The 21,624-nt window shown below is 38.7% G+C and overlaps 2 protein-coding genes across 2 annotated transcripts in view; one reads left to right on the top strand and one right to left on the bottom strand.

Moving 5' to 3' along the window:
* Positions 1-272: 272 nt before the first annotated feature.
* The window catches only part of ACAD11 (acyl-CoA dehydrogenase family, member 11), a gene marked incomplete at its 5' end in the record, with an annotated part of 26,985 nt that continues 5,633 nt past the window's right edge, over positions 273-21,624 (top strand). Inside the window, 13 exons of the mRNA XM_009696838.1 lie at positions 273-396; positions 632-757; positions 2,404-2,565; positions 3,021-3,185; positions 4,740-4,887; positions 5,480-5,601; positions 6,641-6,747; positions 6,892-7,015; positions 8,716-8,793; positions 9,201-9,339; positions 9,452-9,559; positions 10,745-10,843; positions 20,606-20,672. Coding sequence (XP_009695140.1) covers positions 273-396; positions 632-757; positions 2,404-2,565; positions 3,021-3,185; positions 4,740-4,887; positions 5,480-5,601; positions 6,641-6,747; positions 6,892-7,015; positions 8,716-8,793; positions 9,201-9,339; positions 9,452-9,559; positions 10,745-10,843; positions 20,606-20,672 — 1,569 coding nt within the window. The remainder of the gene's footprint in view (positions 397-631; positions 758-2,403; positions 2,566-3,020; positions 3,186-4,739; positions 4,888-5,479; positions 5,602-6,640; positions 6,748-6,891; positions 7,016-8,715; positions 8,794-9,200; positions 9,340-9,451; positions 9,560-10,744; positions 10,844-20,605; positions 20,673-21,624) is intronic.
* On the bottom strand, positions 12,417-16,860 carry ACKR4 (atypical chemokine receptor 4). Its single transcript, XM_009696837.1, has 2 exons — positions 16,817-16,860; positions 12,417-13,722 (listed from the first exon to the last, which is right to left on the bottom strand). The coding sequence occupies exon 2, from the start codon at positions 13,713-13,715 to the stop codon at positions 12,642-12,644; it is 1,074 nt and encodes a 357-aa protein (XP_009695139.1). The 5' UTR covers positions 13,716-13,722; positions 16,817-16,860; the 3' UTR covers positions 12,417-12,641.

Genomic DNA, 21,624 nt, shown 5'->3' with positions numbered 1-21,624 from the left:
ATCTCCATTTCACAAGAGAACAAATTGAGTATCTGTGATCCCTGTGCAGTGAAAGAAGACATCTTTCTTGTAGGTAGGAATAGAACCTCTGACTTCTGATGTTGTAGGCTATCACTTGCATCCTTGTAAGACTCTATTTGAAAAAAAACGACCCACAACTCTTGAGAAGAACCCTTTCCTCTGTCTTGCCATTTTGTTCAGGGCAAGTCACAGCGCCTTTTGCATCATTTCCGTTAAAAGTTTGCAAATTTGTAATTACTTGAATTCGTAAGTAATTATAATCTTTCTCTTCGTAGCTCAGGCCAGTCAAATCCAACCTTTTACCTTCAGAAGGGTGGGCAGGCGTATGTGCTCAGGAAGAAGCCCCATGGCCCCCTTTTACCTAGAGCTCATGCGGTAAGTTACATTCTTCATGGAGCTCGAAACGCTTTGTATTGCAGGTGGCTAAGTCCTATATGTGATGGTGTGGCACATTGTTGAATGTGGCCAGAAATGCAGTAAATTGCTGGATCATTTCCAGTTTTCTGTGCTATGCACATAACTAAACATTTAAGATGATACATTGTCATTCACCGTACCTACTTATGTTTCGGAGCTTTTCATTGAACCTAAATTTCTGTGTCTTTTTCAGGTCGATAGAGAGTATCGTGTGCAGAAAGCCTTATTTTCAGCTGGATTTCCAGTGCCTGAGCCCCTGTTATATTGCTGTGACGTTTCTGTCATTGGAACAGAATTTTATGTAATGCAGCATGTGCAGGTTGGTCCTCTAATGTGAGAGATTCTTTTTCTTCTCCATACTACAAGCCACTTTTAAATTGTCTAAAACCTTTCTGTTAGAGCCGTCTCCAGCATTTACTAAGTTTTGTGATATAAACATAAATAATCCTCTGATATTTTTAACAAATGCTAGCTATCAGAGATTCTCACTGATTTCAGCTTCTCCAGGATTTATTTCCCACTTTGCTGAAATTTTCAGCTCAGTATTTAACCTCTTGTTCTTCTTTTGAGCTGTCAGAAGGATGTCTTGAAATGAGGCAGTATCGCTTCTCTGAAAAGCGTACGTAAGTTGGAGGGAGAACAATCAGGCTGTAAAGTTATACTGAATCTTTGGACATCCTGGGACCTGTTTTGTTCTGAAGATAGGAATCTACATGCAATCACCTCTTCTTGAAAACCAAGCAGGATTCCAGCTCAAGCACTAGTTTCAGAAAGTACATGGCGTACCTCTGTCTGTGGTCTGCCACTCTGGGGGTACTCTAGCTGACTTGATGCTGTTTCTGTCAGATTTTGGTGGTTCTGAGTGTAAGCCAGTCTACTGTGTCGGGTCTTTTTTTTTTCCTGTGGGAGGAGGATTTGAATTCAGGCCTCTTCCCTTTCATTGCATCCTACTCTATCATCAGGTTCACTGGGAAATTAGAAATGTAGGAGTTTGTGGGCCAGTTCCTGGAGATAAAGTTAACCTTCCTACAAAAACCACGAATCAGGAGTAATAAAATGTAAAAGCTACAAAGAATTTGAAACAATTATCTTACATTAAAGGTGGAGGATTTTTCTGGTTTTGACTAGAACAAAGTGATTCCTTAATAAGAAACCTTGCTACTGATATATTTACATTTCTAAGGATATAATTTACATTCTGTCCATTCTAAGATGGACGGTAGTGCACTGTTTTTAAGAAATACATTGTGCATTTAGAAAACAATCAAACATTTATTGTATTGAATAAACTACTGCACAATACAAAATCTGATTTCTCGGTTTGTTATGCAGAATCTCTCAGCAAAAAAGTTCTATTGATGCTTTAGCTGTGTAAATATACTGAAGCCATAAATAAAGCCATAAATATGCAAACCAATGATAAATGAAGCTGTTAATATGCGAACCAGTAAATCAAGAAACTTACAGCAGAGAAGAGTCTGTTTTTTCTTTTCCAACCTGTTACTGTCAGGGTCAAACTTAAAGGAGAAAATGGAAAAACAAACCCATCTTCTAAATGTATTAAACTGCTTTTAAGGAAAATGCAAGTGAACTTCTTTGGATTGCCTCTTTGTACGTACAGCCCACCCATTCCTCTCATCTCCCTGCCTGCCCCCGCCCTTCCCCCTCAAGGTCTTCATTGATATTTTTTCTGAAAGTTAGCTGTTAGAGACAATACAGTAATATTTTGCTTCCTGGTACTTTCAAGCTTGAGGATATCTGGATCGAGTGCTCTAATTCAGACTTTCAGCTACTGAATATATCTGTTATTTTAATTGCCTTCCGTTAGATACCCTGTATACTCATGATCTGAGATTACTGTGAATCCCTTCATCTGTCCTGGGCAAGGAATAAGATAAATGAGGAAGGAATTTTTGATTGCATAGGGAATGTTGGTTCACTGCATTTGCTTTATGTTGTTTCTAGGGTCGCATCTTCCGAGACCTCTCACTGCCTGAAGTGGGCCCAGCAGAGCGTTCTGCTTTGTATATTGCAATGATAGAAACTTTGGCCCTGTTGCACTCCTTTGATTTACGGTCGTTGGGTCTCCAAGGGTATGGTAGAGGACCAGGATACTGCAGAAGACAGGTACAGCTCTTCAAAAAATTCTCCTGTCAGGTCTTTGAAGATTTATTTGATTTGCAAGCAAAATTGTTAATTATTAATGACTTGTAAAAGTAACCATCATATTTTAGCTATTAAACACCTTCACTTAGTTCAATTATTTGTGCACAGTAGAAAGTTACTACCACATTCAGATCAGTTCTGTAGTGCTATACTCAGGGAACGATATTCATTTGCTTTTTGGAATAAAATTAGATTTGGGCTATGTAAAAAGGATTGAAATAGAAAACAGAGGTAGTCTTCATTGCATCTTTTGATCTCACAGTTTGCATTTGCAAATGCAAGAGTACTGGGTTTTACTGAATTTACAAGTAACATGGTGATCGTCAGAGCCCGGAGGCATGTGCTTCACAATCTTGTGCTCTTGCAAAACTTGTGAATCAGTTGGAAAACGTGTTGAAGTGTTTGTATTTCTTTAGGTATCAACTTGGAAAAGACAATATGATGCAGCTGCTCATACAGATATTCCTGTCATGAACGAGCTGGCTGAGTGGTTAGCAAACAACTTGCCACCTGATGATAATGAAGAAAGCCTGATTCATGGGGACTTTAGAATAGATAACATCATCTTCCACCCAACAGAGGTATTTGAAACGTGTTTGTACACATTTAGTAGTTTTTGGTCCTCCATTTGTTTGTACTGCTACCATGTAAAGGGACACTTACGTGGGTGTGTTAGTGCATGATACATCTTTGAAAGGAACAGTAGGGAACTTAACTCTTCTCTATACCCTATGTGTGGTGTTTAGGTACCTAATACAGTCCTGGATTTCATCGCAGGAGCTAGTTACTCAATTTATTCGTTAGCTCTAGTCCCTACTTCGAAGTCCAGGAACAAAACATTTTATATGCATAAATTCAGTTGAATTCTGAGGCTCACTTCATTAAACTACATAAGCATCTGATCCAAAGCCCATGGAAATCTGTGGTATGGCTTCAATTAACAGCAATGGCTTTTGGAACAGGATCTGAATGCATAATATGTGGTACTAGTGGAAGCAAAGAAAAATCTGCCAAAGTTGCTTAGTTATGGAGCACACGTAGATCACAGAGACCCTGAAAGTTCCTCATTCATCTTTAGAGAAAAGGAAGAGATTTTTTTCTAGTTTGTGGAAATAAATGTGTGTTACCAATCTATCGACACGATTGCATTTTCATTATTTTTTTTACGTGCTATTTGCTGTGTTATGGCCAGAAGATATGCCTGGGATTTGTAACCAAGACTGTGCAATACCTGCCTCACAACAAAGCGACAGATCCCAGAGATTCCCTTTGTTGTGCATAGATCAGTTGACAGACACTGTTTTTAGGCTTAAATGTGCTGTTTGACTCCCTGAGCAGAGAATCTGGCAGTCTCAGGGACTCTCCCAGCTTTTCCTGCTGTAGTTGAAAGAACTGACAAAACTATACATAGGTAGTTTTAAATAATCTGTAGAAACGTTCCTGTATATGCAGGAATGACCATGTAGGAAAGTCTTTTGCGCATAGCTCAAGTAGCTATGGGTCATGAGTAGGCTGGGACGGATCGTTCAGGATGACAGGCCAGCTGGGTTGTAAGGATTCATCAGACCGACAGTTTGGGGAGGCTCAGCCCGTCCAGCTGAAGGCACCATTGCAAGGATGCTTGCAGCAGAGGCTCATGTCACCGTCTGGGCAGTGATTGACTGTCCTGTTTAAGAGATTCAATTCCCTGTGTAAGTGTTAATCTATGCATAATATTGTGATAAATTAGGGTTTTTTAGTGCATGGTCGGTCCATTAGTGCAACAGGACTGGAAACAAAAAAAACCCCAACCGTCAATACTACTGTTCTTTAGGATATTTTAATTCAATCATCTTTTGCCTAGAAAAGTTTAGAAGTTTCTGACAGGAAGAACACTACTCAAAAATGTAGAATTTAAAGCAGATTTTCCTTGGGAAAGTGGCTGTTTTTCTGCCCCTATGTGAATGTTAATTTTCTGCAGATCATTACACAGTGCTAAAAGGAACTGTTTTTGCTATAGACAGGTATAGTGCGTGTTTTTAATTTTAAACACGTAGTAACCAAATAAAGCTGTTGGATATTAAATGGGTTGTGCATTTGTGGATGGAGAGAATTTATCTTCTAGCATTCACTTGAGGTTTTTATTTTTATTTAAGGCTCGTGTTTTGGCAGTGCTGGACTGGGAACTTTCAACTGCTGGTCATCCTTTAGCAGATTTAGCGTATGCCACTTTATTCTACTTCTGGCCTACATCTATTAAGGACTTAGGTCAAGGAACTGTCTTGGGTTTCAAAGACGCCGTAGGTATGAAACTGTAATCTTGTGGTTGAAACGAATTCTAGGGCTGATTTCTTTTTGATATGTTACCTTTATAAACAGTAATAAAAAGTGAAATTAATAAGCACATTATTTTGCACTTGAAAATAACTTTTCCATAGTTTTCTTCATTGTAGGAAACATGCTGATAGTAAGGTTTAAGGTAGTCCTGTTTTAACAAGCTGTGGCTTAGCCACAGTATGCTACTTCTTTAAAAGTTTGTTTTGAACCTTTCTTAGAGATAATGTAAGAAAACTGAAATTGAAATGTAAATGTATCATTTATTTAGGAAAAAGGAAAAGGCACCACCACCCCCCTGCCCTGGTGAAATTAATTGCCTGACAGGAGCGGAGGTGAGGGTGGTAGGAAGTGTTATACTTATCTGGAATTCTGCCAACTCCTATTTCCTTTTGGCTCTCCATATCACGCTTAGGTCATGAGAAAAGATAAATCAGGTTTTTACTATGTAAATGGAATATCTGATAAAGCTGGAAAGCTGTTCAAATGTTTGAAGAATAAGGTGGGAAAAAATCATAGAAAATGTTGAGTATTCTAAAATATTCTGTTGTTGTTTTTGTAGAAACTCCTTCTTTGAAAGAACTCATTTCCATTTACTGCCGCTGCCGGGGTATTAACACTACTTTATCCAACTTTAATTTTTTTCTTGCTTTGTCGTGTTTTAAAATGGCAGCAATATTCCAGGTAATACGCTCACATTTGCTGAAATGTCACATATTTTTATTGTGAGTATTTGTAGTTGGTAATACTTGTTCAGAATATGAATAATATTTAAATAATAACTGGAACCATTGTATTTCAGTTTGTTCCTTTAGAAGCAGTATCTTAGATGCATGTGACTGATAACAAGATAGAATTCTTGCTACATAAAGTACACTGCGTTAGATAGAGCTAACTTTTAGGAAAGCAGGCTAAAAACGACGAAAATGTGGATATGTGGATTTTTCATTATTGATATTCCAGTATGCAGGCAATTTTGTCATTACCTTGTTGCACTCTCTGGCTAACTTAAATCCTGTATTACAGAGGAACAAAGATCTTTCTAAGTTTCTGCAGCTCTCATGAAAGTAGATGGCAGGAGAGATAAGTAAGACCCTGTTGGTGCCAGCCACAGGTGAAATAGCGTGTGTGGTGAACTCAGCTTATTATGAGCATAGGAGGCCAATCTTGTGATGTAATTACAGGGGAAAATAAGTTTTGTTGATTTACTGTTACAGAAGTAATTGTTTAATTAGATATTCAGCCATTGTAGGGCATAAGTATATTTTAATGAGTTACAGCATGAGATCAGCATACCAAATGTGGGATAAGCTAGCTGGTATTAATTTGGAGTAAGAGTGTGTATGTGGGTAGTTAATTTAGTTGTGGATAACAATCGTATCTGTATACTGTTGTCAGTTGGCTTAAGGGACAGCTGGGCTTTCTTGCAGTATCATGTGCAGAGCTTTTTTTTTTTCCTCTACTGCTTTTTGTGATTTGCCTTTAGTTTGGTTTAGCTGGGGTGTGGTTTTTTTGTCTTGTGCACCAAGCATCTCCATTATATCAGAAATGGACCAAACCCAATATTAACATATCCCAGTAAAATCTGTCTGGGTGCTAATTTTTTCCTTTTAATAATAAGTGCATTTAAGTGTTACTTTCATAGTTGAAGAAACCATCAATTTATTAAAGAGACAATTTTAAGTGCATAATTATACCATATATGCCTTTCTTTTGGTTTTAGGGTGTATATGCTAGATATCTCATTGGAAATGCTTCTGCAGAGAATAGTCATGAGTTTGCTAAGATTGTGAAGCCTTTGGCAGAGCAAGGGTTAGAGCTCTCAAAAAGGTAAGAGTGATCTAAAGTACTGGTCAAAGGCAAGGCAAAGCTTTTACAGTGTCCTCACTTTTTAAAATGCCTGTATAAGGCAGCTTACATTATTATCAGGGAAAATCTGGTCTTACTTTTACTGCATTAAATGTTCTTCTCTAGGTCATCGTTCAGCAGCACACATCACAGCATTTCTGTAGAGCTGTTCCATCAAAGTAGGAAAGGCCAAGAAATTTTGCTGAAGGTCAAGCAGTTCATGAAGCAGCATATATATCCAGCTGAGAAGGTAAAAGGTTTTGGTAAACCTATTTATAAATGAACATTTTATGACTAGAGTTTATAAAAATGTAAAACTATGTATAGAAGTCATGTCCTCCAATTTTTATTTTTTTTTTCCAAAACAGCCTTTTTTTCATGCAGTGATGTTTGTCGCATTGCAAAATATTAAAAGAGATCATTATAGTCTGCATTAATTTTTTTTGCAGAATTAAAATGTTGTATGCATTGTTAATGAAAGCGAACAGTTACTTTTTAAACTTTTGGAGTTTAAGAACTACTCCTTTTAAAAGTTTAAAAAGAGTTACTTTTTTAAAGGTATTTGCCAAAATGCTTTTAACACTAACAAAAACCTAGAACTATTACGTACTAAACGGAAAGATGCTTAGTTAATAAATGGCAACTGCTGTTTTTAACCATACAAAGTTGAATGTTTCTGTTTCTTGCCTTATTTTTTAAGGTGTGACTTTTATGAAAAGACATGGGATTCCATAATGTATCCATGTAGCTTCATTCCTGAATATATCTAATACCAGTGAAGGTCTGAAATCATATAATGAGATATCCACAGAAGTCCCTAATTAGTGGAAGGGAAAATGAGATGAAGCATTTTACTTCTTAGCCCAGGGAGATTAGAAATTATCCACCTAGAAAGTTGGTTCAATTTTTAGCCTCCTGGAAGCACAGATACCTTTGTTGCAGAATTGGGTTTTTTTGCTTTTTGATTTTTTTTTTCCTTTTTTTTTGCAGTCAGGCAGAAATGCAGAGAACATATTAATCTGAAAGATTTATGAATGCATCTGCCTATCGCAAGGAGAGGCTGAGAGCAGAAACTCTTGATATGCAAAGTTTCTTAAAAGTCCGTCTGTAACTAGTTTTGGATTGTCAAAGGAAGCCTTGCAATAATTAAAGTAATGGCTTTAAAAACAAATGAACCACAAGTAGCTTTGCAAGTTTTGCAGATGAGTAGTGTTGTGCTTGTAAGTTATTGCTGATAACAGGGATTGTGAATCAGGATTTGTAAATTCTATTTCGGAATTTGTCTTATTGTGTGATTTTCAGAAGAGGGCACTACTTCTATTTGTTCTAAAACTACTTCTGGGCCAGCTTTGAAGTGCTGTGCCTCACTGAAGCATGCTTGTGAAAATACTAGGATTACTGACTATACAGTTCTACTTAGTGCTAATCACTGGTGCTCGGAATGACAGCTCACGTAAAGAAAAGAAAATGTATTCTTGTGGTTTTTTCTCAATTAAAAAAGGAGTAACTGACTTATATATCTGAGTGTTGTGATAGGAAACCTGAATCTTAAGTGTCAGTACATCAGGCTTTTATTTGTTGTTTTACCTTTGCGTTCATGCCTCTTGTGCATTCTGTTGGTAACAGTTACTTCCATCACCAGAAAACAATGACGTTCTAGCATCATCATCGCATACTTTAAACGACCCCAAATCATTTCCCTGTATGAAATAAGGTGCTGATTGGGGTCATCTCCATGACGCATTTAAAGTCTTGCAAAATGAATAGATTGCAGTTTGATTTTCAATTATATTTTTAATTTTATAATGGAACCAACTATGTAATAAAAAACTATTGAATATTTTTTATTAGTTTCTTGGTGTGTAGGGCTGGAAAAGACACCATATTATTACTTGTGTATGTTTCATGTGTTCTTAATTTAAACAGCATCTTTTAAATTGTTTTTCTAAGGAAATAATAGAATACTATGCTGGACTTGGAAATACTGAGGAAAAATGGAAGAAACCACCACTGCTTGAGAGACTGAAGGTATGGAATAATAAATATTCTTGAGCACTCTGGCAGTAAAAGAAACAGGCACTGACATAGAGGGTAGGAATGTTTGCCGTATCCTGCTGGAGAAGTTACATGGCATGGAAAGAAACAGTGTGAGGAGCAGCGAAAGGAAAGGAAGTAGGAAGTGTGCCATGGGAGGTGAGAGATACCAGTGAGAGGGGAGGAAAGCGAAAGTGAGTTCTGTGGGGGGTACGTCTGAGCTTTAAGTCAAAGACTGTACCTATTGAGAATAGCTATTGAAAAAAGGCATCAGATATATTGAACAGTATGTTAGGCAGGAAGGAAGAAAATGGGTGGCAAGCCAGAATTATTTTTTTTTAAAATTATTTATTTTTTTTTTAAGATTTAGTGCTGTTTTTCTCTATTGATTCTGTCAACAGGAAATGGCCAAAGCAGAAGGTCTGTGGAACCTTTTTCTCCCAGCTGTCAGTGGTCTCAGCCAGCTTGACTATGCGCTAATAGCTGAGGAGATGGGGAAGTGCTTCTTTGCTCCTGAGGTTTTCAACTGTCATGCACCAGGTTAGCAACCTTGTCCCATAACTACAAGCCTGAGAGCAGTAAAACGTTGGGCATCTTACACCTTAGGAGTTCCGTGTCTCAAGAATTAAACATGACTGCTGACTTTTTACAGACACTGGAAACATGGAGGTCCTGCACATGTATGGGACTGAAGAGCAAAAGAAAGAGTGGCTGGAGCCTCTCCTAGAAGGGAAGATTAGTTCTTGCTTCTGCATGACAGGTAAATTTTTCTGCAGAAGAAAGTTAGAGCCAATTGGCAGAAATTTCACATGGCATATGCAAAAAGTACAAAACTGCAAGTTGTCCTGTGTTAATGAATTAATACAGAAATTTGAATAGGAAATCATCTGTGAAGTGTGAATGCAAAGGGAAGCACCTTTGCTGCCCTTCCCCAATAGTTACCGTTTTTCATGGTTACAGTAATTGATACTTGCTTTCTCTATATTTTTAGTTTTGGTACTAGTAAAATACATTTTATTATACCAAACAGGTTTACAATAGGGCTTACCCTTTCTTGTAATGTGCTTTGGGATTCTCTAGAAACGTACAATTAGGTACAAGTGTGATTATTGTGATTAAAGTTGTATAGTTTTGCAGTATGTCGTAGGTAGAGGTTTTAAGGCATAACCTGAAGATAACTTGCAAAACATAGGATGCATTTGCTTTATGTCTGTAGCTCAGCATTGTATTCATCTTTGCTCTTGAAAGCTTGTGGCGTTCAGCATCTCGGGAAGACCTGGCTCTTGATACAGGAAGGTAGCTTTTGAACATGTGATGTCAAAATCTTCATCTTCCTGGGTCAGCAGGAGTTGAGAGAACTCAGCCTTGCAGAGCTGGATGCTTATTTTGCAAATTCTGTTTCACTGTGTTCCCTGAGAGGAAAGAAATACTTTTGCTTTAAAGAAGATGGCCTGTAAAAGAAGTTGAGGGTAAAAGGAGAGAGGAAGAATCTTTCCTGTTCCAAACAATCATCAATGACATTTTGCCGGCAGCTTTGTGTAACCTATTTCATAAATCATCACAAAAGTAGTTTAAATCTCTTTATTTTCACTTGAGAAGAGCCTAGGGGTAAAAAAAGGCTGAGGAGAGATATGATTGTTATCTATAAGTACATTGGAAGGAGGAAGGAAGGGAAGGAAGAAGGCTGTTGACTATAAGGGTTAGTCTGAGCCCAAGAACAAGTAAGTTTAAACTGGCTATGAAGAACAGGTTGTTGGAAGATACAAAGCCTTTGGCCACCAGCAGAGTGAGGTTCTGAAAACAGCTTTTCTACTGGGAGCAAAACAGTGTTACTGTCAATAGAGTGTATCTAGATCCCTGTATCTGTGGAGGTCGTACTACCTGTATATTTAATCCAGTGGGGGAGTTTGTTGTTGTTGGTGGTTTTTTTTTTTCTTTAACACAGAACCTGATGTGGCTTCAAGTGATGCCACCAATATGCAATGCAGCATTGAGCGAGATGGAGACAGTTATGTGATCAATGGCAAGAAGTGGTGGAGCAGTGGTAAGTACGGAAACTCTAAATAAGAATGGCTAAGTCTAAAATTCTTTCCAAGAACTGATAAAACAAAAATATTTATGCTCCATTTCTGAGACGTAAAATTGCCTCTTCTTGAGTAAAGGTGATAGAATGTAAAACAACAGAAAGTGCTGAATTGAGCTTTTGTTCTATGAAACAAAGTCCAAGACTCAAATCCAGTTTGGGGTTTTGGACCCTTTTTGGAACCTCTGAATTTCATTCACAGAATGAATGCTACTATTGTTCTTTAAATGTTACCTCTGTCAGATTTATGGTGTGTCTGTAGACCATCTGTCAAGCACTTCTGACTTATTTGTTCATGCCCTAGCATTTATCAAAATACTGGGCAGAAATTCTGTAAGCTTTTTTCATTGAAACAGAGAGGAGAGGCTTGTGTCTTGTTTACGCTACAGTTACTTCTTGTCTGTCATTTTAGAGCTTTTTCTTCCAGACCATAATTATGTAACTAGGAACAATGTCTAAAAATGAGAGATTCTTGTTGGTTTTCATAAGCTATAGATCAGGTATTCTGTCAGAGCCCACGGGGTGTTTATAGACAGGGACAGTATGCTGTAATACCAGTTTTTTAATTTTGAAAGCTAATATGTCAATATATTTGAAATGCTTACAGAGGTTCATGGAAAACTTCTGTTTTCCTGGAATCCTCACCAGCACTGTGGGAGGGGACAGCTTTGGAACCTCTCCGTGGGAAAACTTTAAATCCCACTGACCACGAGCTCCATATGGAGTCAGAACCTCTCTCATTCATCTAGCAAAGCCTGTAGCTTGATAAATACCTGTGATGAGAGATGTCAGTCCCTACTAAAACAAAACAAAAGTAGGAATAAATGAAAGCCAGTGCACTTTTTGTACTCTTTGATTTTATTGTATCTCTCTCTGTTTTAGCAGATACAGTTATCGCAATGTTTGATTCATTTTACAACTTCTGACTAGAAATTCCAGGCCTTGGGTCTGAAGATTAACTTAACTTCTTACATTTCTGCTAATGCTTTGACTGCTCTACTTTGGCATTTACAGAGATCTAGAACGTGAGTCCCCTAGGGCACTGGGCTTGTTGAAGTTTAGGGTGAGCGGAAAAGGAGAGGTGAAAGGTCATTTTTGGTAGTTACGAAGAAGGAGTTAGTGTTTTTTGTGGAGGATGTTGTTGCTGCTATACGTATGTGGAAACACACAGAGAATGCTTTCCCCCCCTGCCTCCTCAATTCTCAGCCATGAACTTATACCTCATTTCAAGCTGGTATCTATGGAGTAATAGCTGAGGAAAAAAATGGAACTGACTCACTAGGCAAATGTTCTGAAGTTTTACAAAACAGTTGGAGAAACACAAGATTATTAACTTTTGGTACAAAAGTTCCTGTACTGCTGTTTTATTGCTGATGGTTTCTTTTTCTGTTTTAATTAGATGTTTGGACATATACAGATTGTTCATTACACAGCTATTTAATTGCCTAGTGCTGTCACACTTTTAAATTTAAATCTTGGGGTTTTTTTAGGTGTTTGGGTTTTGTTGTGGGGTTTTTTTGGTTTTGTTTTTAGTAAATATCTCTAGTTGTTTCTAGGAATTTCAGTGTTTGGTTCTTGCCTGATGCTTAATTTTGATCAACACGTTCCACTTTGAACTGCCCTGTAGTGTCTTGGCTAGTCTGCAGGTTCAGAAATTCATCTGAAAGTTGACTTGCAGAGAAACAGGTGCTGAAACAATACCCCCAGAATTAGTAAATAATTCCCTTGGTTATATAAGGTAATGAAAGTAATGGAGAGTCTATATAGTGAAACTAATTGTTTCTTCAGTATGGTCTTCGTAATTCATAGAAATTTCTTCAGGTCTTCCGTTCTGCTGTTGTCTTCTCCAGTATCCATAATTTTTTGCGATTTTCATAATACGCATTTTAAAAGAGGCGCCCAGAAAGGCATAGAGAAGAGGGTTCAGGCAGGTGTGAAACAAAGCTATGCTCTTGGTGACCTGGAGCGCAACATCGATGGTTTTGCTTGCATCACAGTCAGTAATCAACATGTAGATGATATCTATGGCTCGCCAGAACTTAACAATGTTGTAGGGTAGCTGGGTAATAATGAAAGTAGCCACCACTGCCAGCAGAACCATGAAAGGTCTAGATTTTTTAGCATTTGCAGATCTAAAGATTGCCCGAGCAGTAGCTGAATAGCAGATCAGCATTACTAGGAAAGGAAGCAGAAACTCCAGGATAATTTCCAGGATTTGAATGGTTGCTTTTAAGAGCGTTTCCATGTTCATTGGAAATACAGGAAGGCATTCATTCCTGTCATTGTGTTTCTTGACTTGATTGAATATCAGTTCAGGGATACTGAGGAAAATGGCAGCCAGCCAGACACAGATGCAGGTAACACTGCAGTGGTTACCAATTCTTCTCTGACCCCGGGGTTGAGAAGCGGCCCTGTATCTATCCACGCTGATGCAGGCCAGGAGCAGCATGCTACAGCTGAAATTCATGGTGTACAGCGAAGAAGTGAGCTTGCACATGGAGTTTCCAAGTTCCCATCCCTGCACTGCATTTGCAGCCCAAAAAGGGAGTGTAAAGAGCAGGAGCAGATCAGCAATGGCTAGATGCATGATGTACACGTCTGTCTTAGTCTTCGGTTTCTTGCAATAGGCATAAATCGCAACCACTAATGCATTTCCAGCTACTCCAACAGTGAAAGCCAATGCATAGAACACAGGGAGGAACAATTTACTAAAATTTCTGACATCACTTTTTTCACAGAGAAGCTCGTATGTATTGTAGTCTATAACAGAGTTGAGATCATCCTCCTCGTACTCAGTCCAGTAATCAGTTGAGTTATTCGTATCCCAGGCCATGGCAAAGCTACAAGATACAAAAAAAAAAAAAAAAAAAAAAAAAAGGGAGTGAGAAGAGAACACCAAAGAAATAATACTGGGTTTAAGTTTTAAAATTACCTAACCCCTTGCTCAGGGTTGCTTACACATATCAAGTTTAAAAAAGAAAAAAAAAAAAAAAAAAAAAAAAAAAAAAAAAAAAGGGAGTGAGAAGAGAACACCAAAGAAATAATACTGGGTTTAAGTTTTAAAATTTCTGTTGAAACCTAAACCCCTTGCTCAGGGTTGCTTACACATATCAAGTTTAAAGAAGTTGGATATTGAGAATACATTCGTGAATAATCAAAGTTGAGCTAGAGGGTGATGGGGGCAAAACAGACCATCTCAAATTCTCACGTGAAATAGGGTAACTGACTACATCCGTGTGTGCAATACAAAGGAAAATGGATTCAACTGAAACGTTTTCATTATCCTTAGCGTTTGAGATTGCAGGATGCTTGGAGTGCACCTTGCCGGTTTCCACGCTTCAGTTGAGAAGCCGTCATTGCTTCAACGGCTCTGACTCAGTTATGTTTGACAACATTCCATTGCAAAATAATTTTGTCTGTACCTTTATAGGATTATAATTACACCTTCCTCTCCATAAGCCTCTGCAAAGCAAAGGAGTACCCGTTGAAGGCTGTAAATGCCGTTACAATAGAGCGGATAAGGAATACTAACAGATTAAAGCTGAGAGGCAAGCAGGAGTATTCTGTGTCTGCTGTCACGAATTTTGGCCAGTTTGGAATGTGAGTAGAACATAGGGAGAGTGTGCTTGTTTGTTTCTCAGGCACACAGATCTGTGCCCATTAGGTAAAGCGCAGCAGTGGAGGCAGGAGCTGAACAGCAGTGGAACAAGCCTGGTTTAGTCTCCGTCCCCCGCAGCGAGCCTTGCCCACGTGGAATTTCTTACAGAATCAAATTGCTGTGGGTATGCTGCATCTTACCGCTGGAGACGTCTCCGGATGTTATGACAGAAAGGGATCTTACCCCTTACATACAGAACTGCCCACAAGTACCCAAACAGCTCAGAAACTCTGCTGGTTTTTCAAGTACTATCTCATGCCAGATTTACTCTGTAAACACGAAGGCTGTATTCTTGCTGCCAGCTTAGGGTTGAAGTTTGAGCGTTCCTGTCTTCAGGCTGTGTCTTAAGCAAGTCATGTCCTACACTATTCTCTTCTTTTCCTGTAATTGTGTTCCTTGCCTAATTTGCTGAAATTCTTTCTGTTGTAAACTCCAGTCCTGCAGTGCCCTGTTTTCTTGAAATAAATGGGATTAAGATTTCTTAACAGCAGTAGCAAAAAGTAGCTGAGAATGAAAAACACATCCCCCATTCTCGTCAGCTGCAGTGTTTCAGGATTTGAGGCCAATGTTACTGAAAGCAGATTCTTATCGGATACTCTGCCCTAGAGCTACAATTTGGCTTTTTCAAGCTTGAAAAAACTCCAAATAACATTTTTTGGTTTTAGTCAAAGGTTTAACTGAAGGGTTGCCAAACCTTTATTATAAACAGTATCTCTTTTAAAAAGATTTAATTTATTCTGTCTACCAGGGAAAATAAGTTACTGATTGATCTCATATTCAGGGATGCAGACCAATTAAATAAAGAATGAATAATTTCTGGGTTTGCTTGGTTTTTTTCCTTCAGTGAATCTGCTGTCTAAATTTGTTAAAAAGTATGTTAGTTAGAAATTAACTATTTGCTTTGGCTTCATCCTCAATGACTTTGTTGGATTATTTTGTTAACATTTCAAAACACTTCCCGTTAAACTTTAATCAATGATTATTCTTATTTTAAGTATTGTAATCTGTCATTTACTGTGGCCTAAATGAGGTCTGCCTAAATTTCCATGCAGAATGGAAAAATACGGTAATTCTCTTTATTTCTTTGGCAGGGGATGTCTATTCTATACCTAACAAGCTGTATTAGCAGGATTTTTCAGCAGGGGTAATCTTTTGCAGCTTTACAGTACTTTGAGGAGAGATTCAGACATCAGCAGCAAATTTATCTTTTTTTGTTTTTTCAGTAGAAGAGAAAGCTGCAGGGACAGTTTAATCCACTTAGCCAAGATTAGAAAAAAATTAAAAGTTAAACTGAAAAGATTTGGTTATTGTCTAAAGCACTTATTACAGAACCTATCTGGGAATGCTTAATCAAATTGGATCACTGGCAAATTTGCTTAAAAGCAAAACAATAATCATTTCAGTGCAAAGTTCAAGAAGTCCGTGTATCCCAAAGCGGTTTGGCTGTGACAAAGTACACGCTCCACTGCCTGATATGCTTTTGGCTGACCTGAGTTCTTGACAGAAACAAAAAGTTTTCTAAAATGCAACAGCTGATATTTCTCCCTGACAAACACCGTTATGTTTTGGCTAACGTACCTATTCATATTTGTCATTCCTGTAAATGTTGTTTCTCAGGTGCACGTATACGGAAAGCCCATTACATAAAGCAAAGCAGTCCCATGGGAGGCAGGTGCTGAACGGTGGTGGAACAAGCGTAGGTTAGTCTCCATCCCACACAGCGAGCCGCCTTACGCCCACGTGGAATTTCTTACAGAATCAAATTGCTGTGGGTATGCCGCATCTTACAGCTGGAGACGTCTCTGGATGTTATGACAGAAAGGAATCTTATCTCATGCAGGACTGCCCACAAGTACCCAAACAACTCAAGAGCCTCGGCTGTTTTTTCAAGCGCTGCTTTCTAGGAGGTATATTAATAGATATTAACAGACAGCTTTGCATGTTTTCTTGCGGAAATATTCCAGCCTTCCATTTAGATACAAATTCAGTGTTTCTGCGTGTTTAAACTTGACATGGGGTTGTATGAATACATGTTGAATGAAGTTAGTATCCCCAGTTTAAACAGACAGATTGATTTTTTTCTTTAATGGATTAAGCACTGTTCTGTTCTTCTACTGAACAGATCTAATTTTAAGACTGGAAATGAGCATGTGCCTTAGTGAAATGATGTCTTTCTGTAAAGCCAACTAAAGTAAGAGTAAATCCTAGCCTTCTCCATGTAAATAAGATACCACACTATATATATACAGAGCAGTAAATATTAAAACAAAACTAACCTTTTGTCAGCAGACTAGTAGCAGATACTGCAGTTGAGCTGTGCTCCAGTGAAATGGTCTGAATTGGTGTGACACATTGCATTTTGTCTTCAAGAACCACACCCTCATCTGGAAGTCAGTTGCGCTTTCATTTTGACTTGCCAGTTTAAAAAAAAAAAAAAAATAAAAATCCTGCATTCCTGGAAGCTCTTCTCCTGTTGGAGCACGTACGTTTCCTACATTCCTCCCTATTGCAACCAGAATGTGAGTGTTCTTTGGAAGGTCAAGACTCGCTTAGTATTTCACTGTAGTGGTGTTTGGTTTTATTCCTGAAAGCCCAAATGTTGTTTTACATCATCAAAAGGCTTTTATCAAATCACACCCTTAAAAGATGAAAAGGAGAGAAAGAGGAGGTCTGTCTGGGGCAGAGTTACCTGTAGGGAGTCACTATATTCTTCCCTTTGATGGCTGCCTATATAAGGTTTTAAGAGATCCTTATATCCCCTTTTTAAGTAACTTTTTAGGGGATACAGTAGACAGATGCATTTGCTTTTTGTGAGATGGGGGAGGTTGCTCTTTCAGTATGTGCTACTGAACAAAAGCAGGAAGATATTAGGGGAAAAGATACAAAAGCAGGAAGATGATAGGGAAAAGATACGAAAGCAGGTGGTAAATCGTCAGTTAGTGTATAAGCAGATAGTCCTGCACCCTGTGGGAGAGTTCTCAGGGACTTGAATGTTACCAGTCAGGCTCATAATCAAGTTAATGTTTGATAATATTTCTACAGAAACTGCAAGCCAGGCAGATGCTCTAGAAGAAAAACAGAAAGATGCTTTTTCCATTCATGAAGTTTCTTCCGCTTGTGGTGTGCTCTCTGCATTATGAAGAGTCAAAACTTTTTCAGGAAAGGGAAGATGGAGAAGTTCTGCAGTTTACATGCAGACATTAGTATTTCTGCACTGAGGCATGGACTCACCTGTGCTTAGAATTCCTAAAATGGCTGGATCCTGCTTAAATTTCCACGATCTCTACAGCTTCAAATTAGTCTCTTGTGCAAGAGCACTTTGTGCAGAGTGTCGGAGCTTTCCGTGATCTCCCAGAGCTTTGCTTTTGTTTGAATTATCCTGTATCCTGTAGCAGTCTCATGAGTTTCGGTAAATGCAATATCAAAGCCAAACAACAGAGAGAGATTTTGAGCAGACTAGAGGTCAGGTTTTGCTTTTTGGCCGGCTGACTAAATTGATGCACCTGCCACAGCTGCATTAGCCATCTGTCTGTGCTTCAACTATTTTGGAATACGTGAAAGGAAAGGTTCTTCAAAATGGGGAGCTACGAATGTAACAGGCAGGTGTTTTTCCACATGCTTCTAGCTTTATTTGCATTCACGACCAGAAAGAAAAATGGGTTGGGAGAGGAATTGGAGTCTAGAGAAAGAGTGCTACAATATTTGTGCATGTTTCTGCAATGTTTTCGTCTTGAGTTGTCACAGTACTTACCTGCCACTGTGAAGAACAGCAGTGAAGACATTTGGGTTGCTTCCAGCACGTCTGCTTCACGCAAGTCGTGTCGTTGCGTGGATGCCTGAGCTATATCTCTTTAAAATAAGTGAATCTCTCGGTTCTGAATAGGCCTTGTTTCAATACGGGCCCCAACAAGATAGAATAATCAGGCTAGAACTGAGAAGGCTCCCAGGGAAACCCCTCTGTGTGCTCGCTGCGGAAAAGATGGCTGTGTTACCGCTGTCCCAGGCGTCCTGCGGGCAGGCTGTAGGAAGGCAGTTGGTGTAAATCCTGCGCTGTTTATGGCAGTGCCTCAGCTCCTCCTAACTTTGCAGGGTGCGGAGAGGACAGACCCTTCCCGTCAGGGTACAGAAATAATCCTGTTGTGTAATACTGTGTTTCAGTATGGCCCTACAGGCTCAAAAATAACAGAAACTCTTTAATAAGTAAGGGTGAATGCAAAATCTTGCTTAACTAAGAAGCGCTTGCGGCTGTGTGCGATCAACCCTCTGAGCACATTTTAAAATATCATTGTCTTTGTCTGCGGGAGTGCCATAAAGAGTTAAAAAATATAATCCATTAGTTAAACTTCTGATGTTTCCCAGTGTAGCGGCATTGTGGTTTAAAAATTTGGGACAGGTTGTACAGACGTGTATATGGAAAAGCTTATTAAAAAGTTTATCAATATGGAAATATGCTTAAAACTGACCTTCTAAAATCTCTAGTATTTCTGTTTGTTCAATTGTGATTTTTTTTTTGCAAAACTGCTTCTAACTCCTGCTAAAATGACAGGCTGCTCTGACTCTTCCTCCAGCGGCTTCTTTGAATTCTGTAAGTCATGTAAAAATGCCATTTACAAATGAGAGCTTTATTCCATCCAGGCAGTCTGCATTTCTTCCGATGCACTGGAGTCTTTCAGAGTCTTGCATTAGACCAGAACCTCTTTCTGGCATTTATGGATCAAAGTTGCATACAATTTGTCTTAGATTTTCAGGACTTCAGACTCTTAGGGAGTGGAAAGGCCAGAAATCTGTCTTCCTTTGCTATGTTCAGATGGGAAAAAGCCCATATAAACCAGGGCTATTCATTTGCCTTCCAGAAACTTGTACTAATGATTTAGAGCGTCTAACCAGATGTCTAGCTCTCAGTGAACTCCTCACCAAGTTCAACACGAAAGCTTCTTCTGAATTTTTCAATATGACATGGTGAATTGTGCCTTTTTTTGAAGCAGGGATGTGACCTGAGGTTTGTTTACAAAACAGTTTTTGAAGAGATTCCAGAAAGTCAAAATATCTTTTGTTGAAAACCTCACTTCAAGATTAATGTGGTTTAGAAAACACCGCTTGTGCAATTCTGACCTCCAAACAAACCGAGTCGGTACAGATCAAATCGTGAATTAAATCTCTGCAAAGCTTGTCATCTGCGTTGAGTGAGCAATAAAAAGTATGCTTGATTGTTACCTATGTCAGGTGTAATCCTGCCCCCTTTTCCATAGCTTTGTTGTCTGTGGGAGACTTTGAAAGGAAAGAGAGCATGCTTCGGTACTATGAAAGCTTTAAAGAAAAAGAAAGTGAGGATTAAGGCTCTTAGAAATAAGATGCTATTTTAATTAATGGTAGAATCTTCTTTAGGACTTGTACATTAAAATGCTAGCTTTGTGCTACAAAGACACACCTGAAATAGTGTTATCAATGGCTTGAAATTCAAGCAGATTATTTTCAGGTAACAGTTTCCACTCAGATCTTTTTTTGAAGTGCAAACTAAAAGTATTTGCATAAAGGGGGGAAAAACCCCCTTCATTCCAGCCAAGTTGCGCTGAAGTGGTAGCAAAGTCGTCATGGTAACCCTTTGATAGCCTTATTTGCGTAATTTGGTTATAATGTGCTCGGCACTTCATTCCCACATAGATCCTCCACTTTTAAGAAGTTTTACTTTTGAAATGGCAGCATTTCACTTTGAGGTATGCTTTTGTATCACGCTTATTTGCTTGGCTTAACGGAGGCAGAAGTAATTAGATTCCCTTTCAAGTACCTTCTTGTTCTCTTCTCATAGGAATAGATGATGGAGCTGGATCCTGGAGGGTCTGGATGTTTGGCTTTTCATTATTCTCCTCCCCACAAGTCAACTCCCTTTTACATTGTATTTTGTTTCAGTCTGATTACTCAGAGTATAAACATAGAAGTAGACTGCGTGCTTTTGCTCCTGTATCACGAAAGGAAAGGAGTAAGATTTATTCATATGGAACTTCATTTGATTCCACATTGAGATTTTAATATTGAAAACTGGTTTTTGTGTTTGTGACTTTTTTAAGGTGCTGGGAACCCAAACTGCAAAGTTGCAATTGTAATGGGCAAAACCAAAAACTCCTCGGCATCCAGGTAAGGATTCCTAGGACATTCAAAGAATTCCCTAAAATTTGTTTCCTGGAGGAGTCACTGCTTGCAAAAATTTTAAGTGAGATACCATTAATTGCCTTGATCAGTTGGATGCACTCATGAATTACAGAGGCGTTTGAAACCTGTGTGTGTGTCTGTTGCTGACCAAGCTCCTGTTTTGCTGTCAGCTCCTGCTGACTGAAGCCTCCCGACCTTTTCACCGTTACCGGCTTGCGTCGGCACGCTTCCCCCTCCGCCGCACTAGCTCTAGTGTTTGTGCAGCTGTGTGACGAATCGGATCAGGAAATTTTTGGAGGGTTCACTAACGTTATCTCAGTCACGTTAGTTTTAGTCTGCATCAGGGGTTCTGATGCAGACTATCTCTGGCTTACAATTTATTTCATAAGTAGAGTCTATAAAACAAGTAACAAGAGGAAGAATTGCTTGCTTAAATGATAATAAACCCAAAACTTTTCAGAGCTTCCGTGAACAGAATGAGTACAAGCGGCCTATCAGACACCTGAAGTTATCTACTAAGTTTTTCACAAAGTTATCTGTAGGTACGGAAAGTTAAGTTTGAAACATGGGACGTTTGGTGGATGAAGTTGTGTGAGCAGAGCACATTGCACATCTTTAATCAGGCCACTCGTTCCATTTCCTCCTCTTGTCTAAAATAAATATGTTGTTCAACTCTTATTACCAAAATAAAATTGCCTTTTACGAAAACTTTTACACAAGTGATGAATAAAATGCTTCGTGACTGGTTCCATTCAAATCACACAGCTTGTAATGCAAAAGGATTGGAACATTTGTATCTCTGAGTTGGACTTTAGCCCAAATTCCACTGCTGAAGTTTTTAGATTTGGCTAGGTGCCACTGAGAAGTAAACAGTCCCTTGCCTACAGCATACAGGATGTTTTGTCCAGCAGCTGCACAGACAGCGGCACCTCTTTAG

This window comes from Cariama cristata, unplaced genomic scaffold (assembly GCF_000690535.1).
Source record: "Cariama cristata isolate BGI_N322 unplaced genomic scaffold, ASM69053v1 scaffold4023, whole genome shotgun sequence".
NCBI classification, from domain to species: domain Eukaryota; kingdom Metazoa; phylum Chordata; class Aves; order Cariamiformes; family Cariamidae; genus Cariama; species Cariama cristata.
Note: the sequence above shows the minus strand (reverse complement) of the source record. Positions and strands in the feature narration are given on the sequence as shown.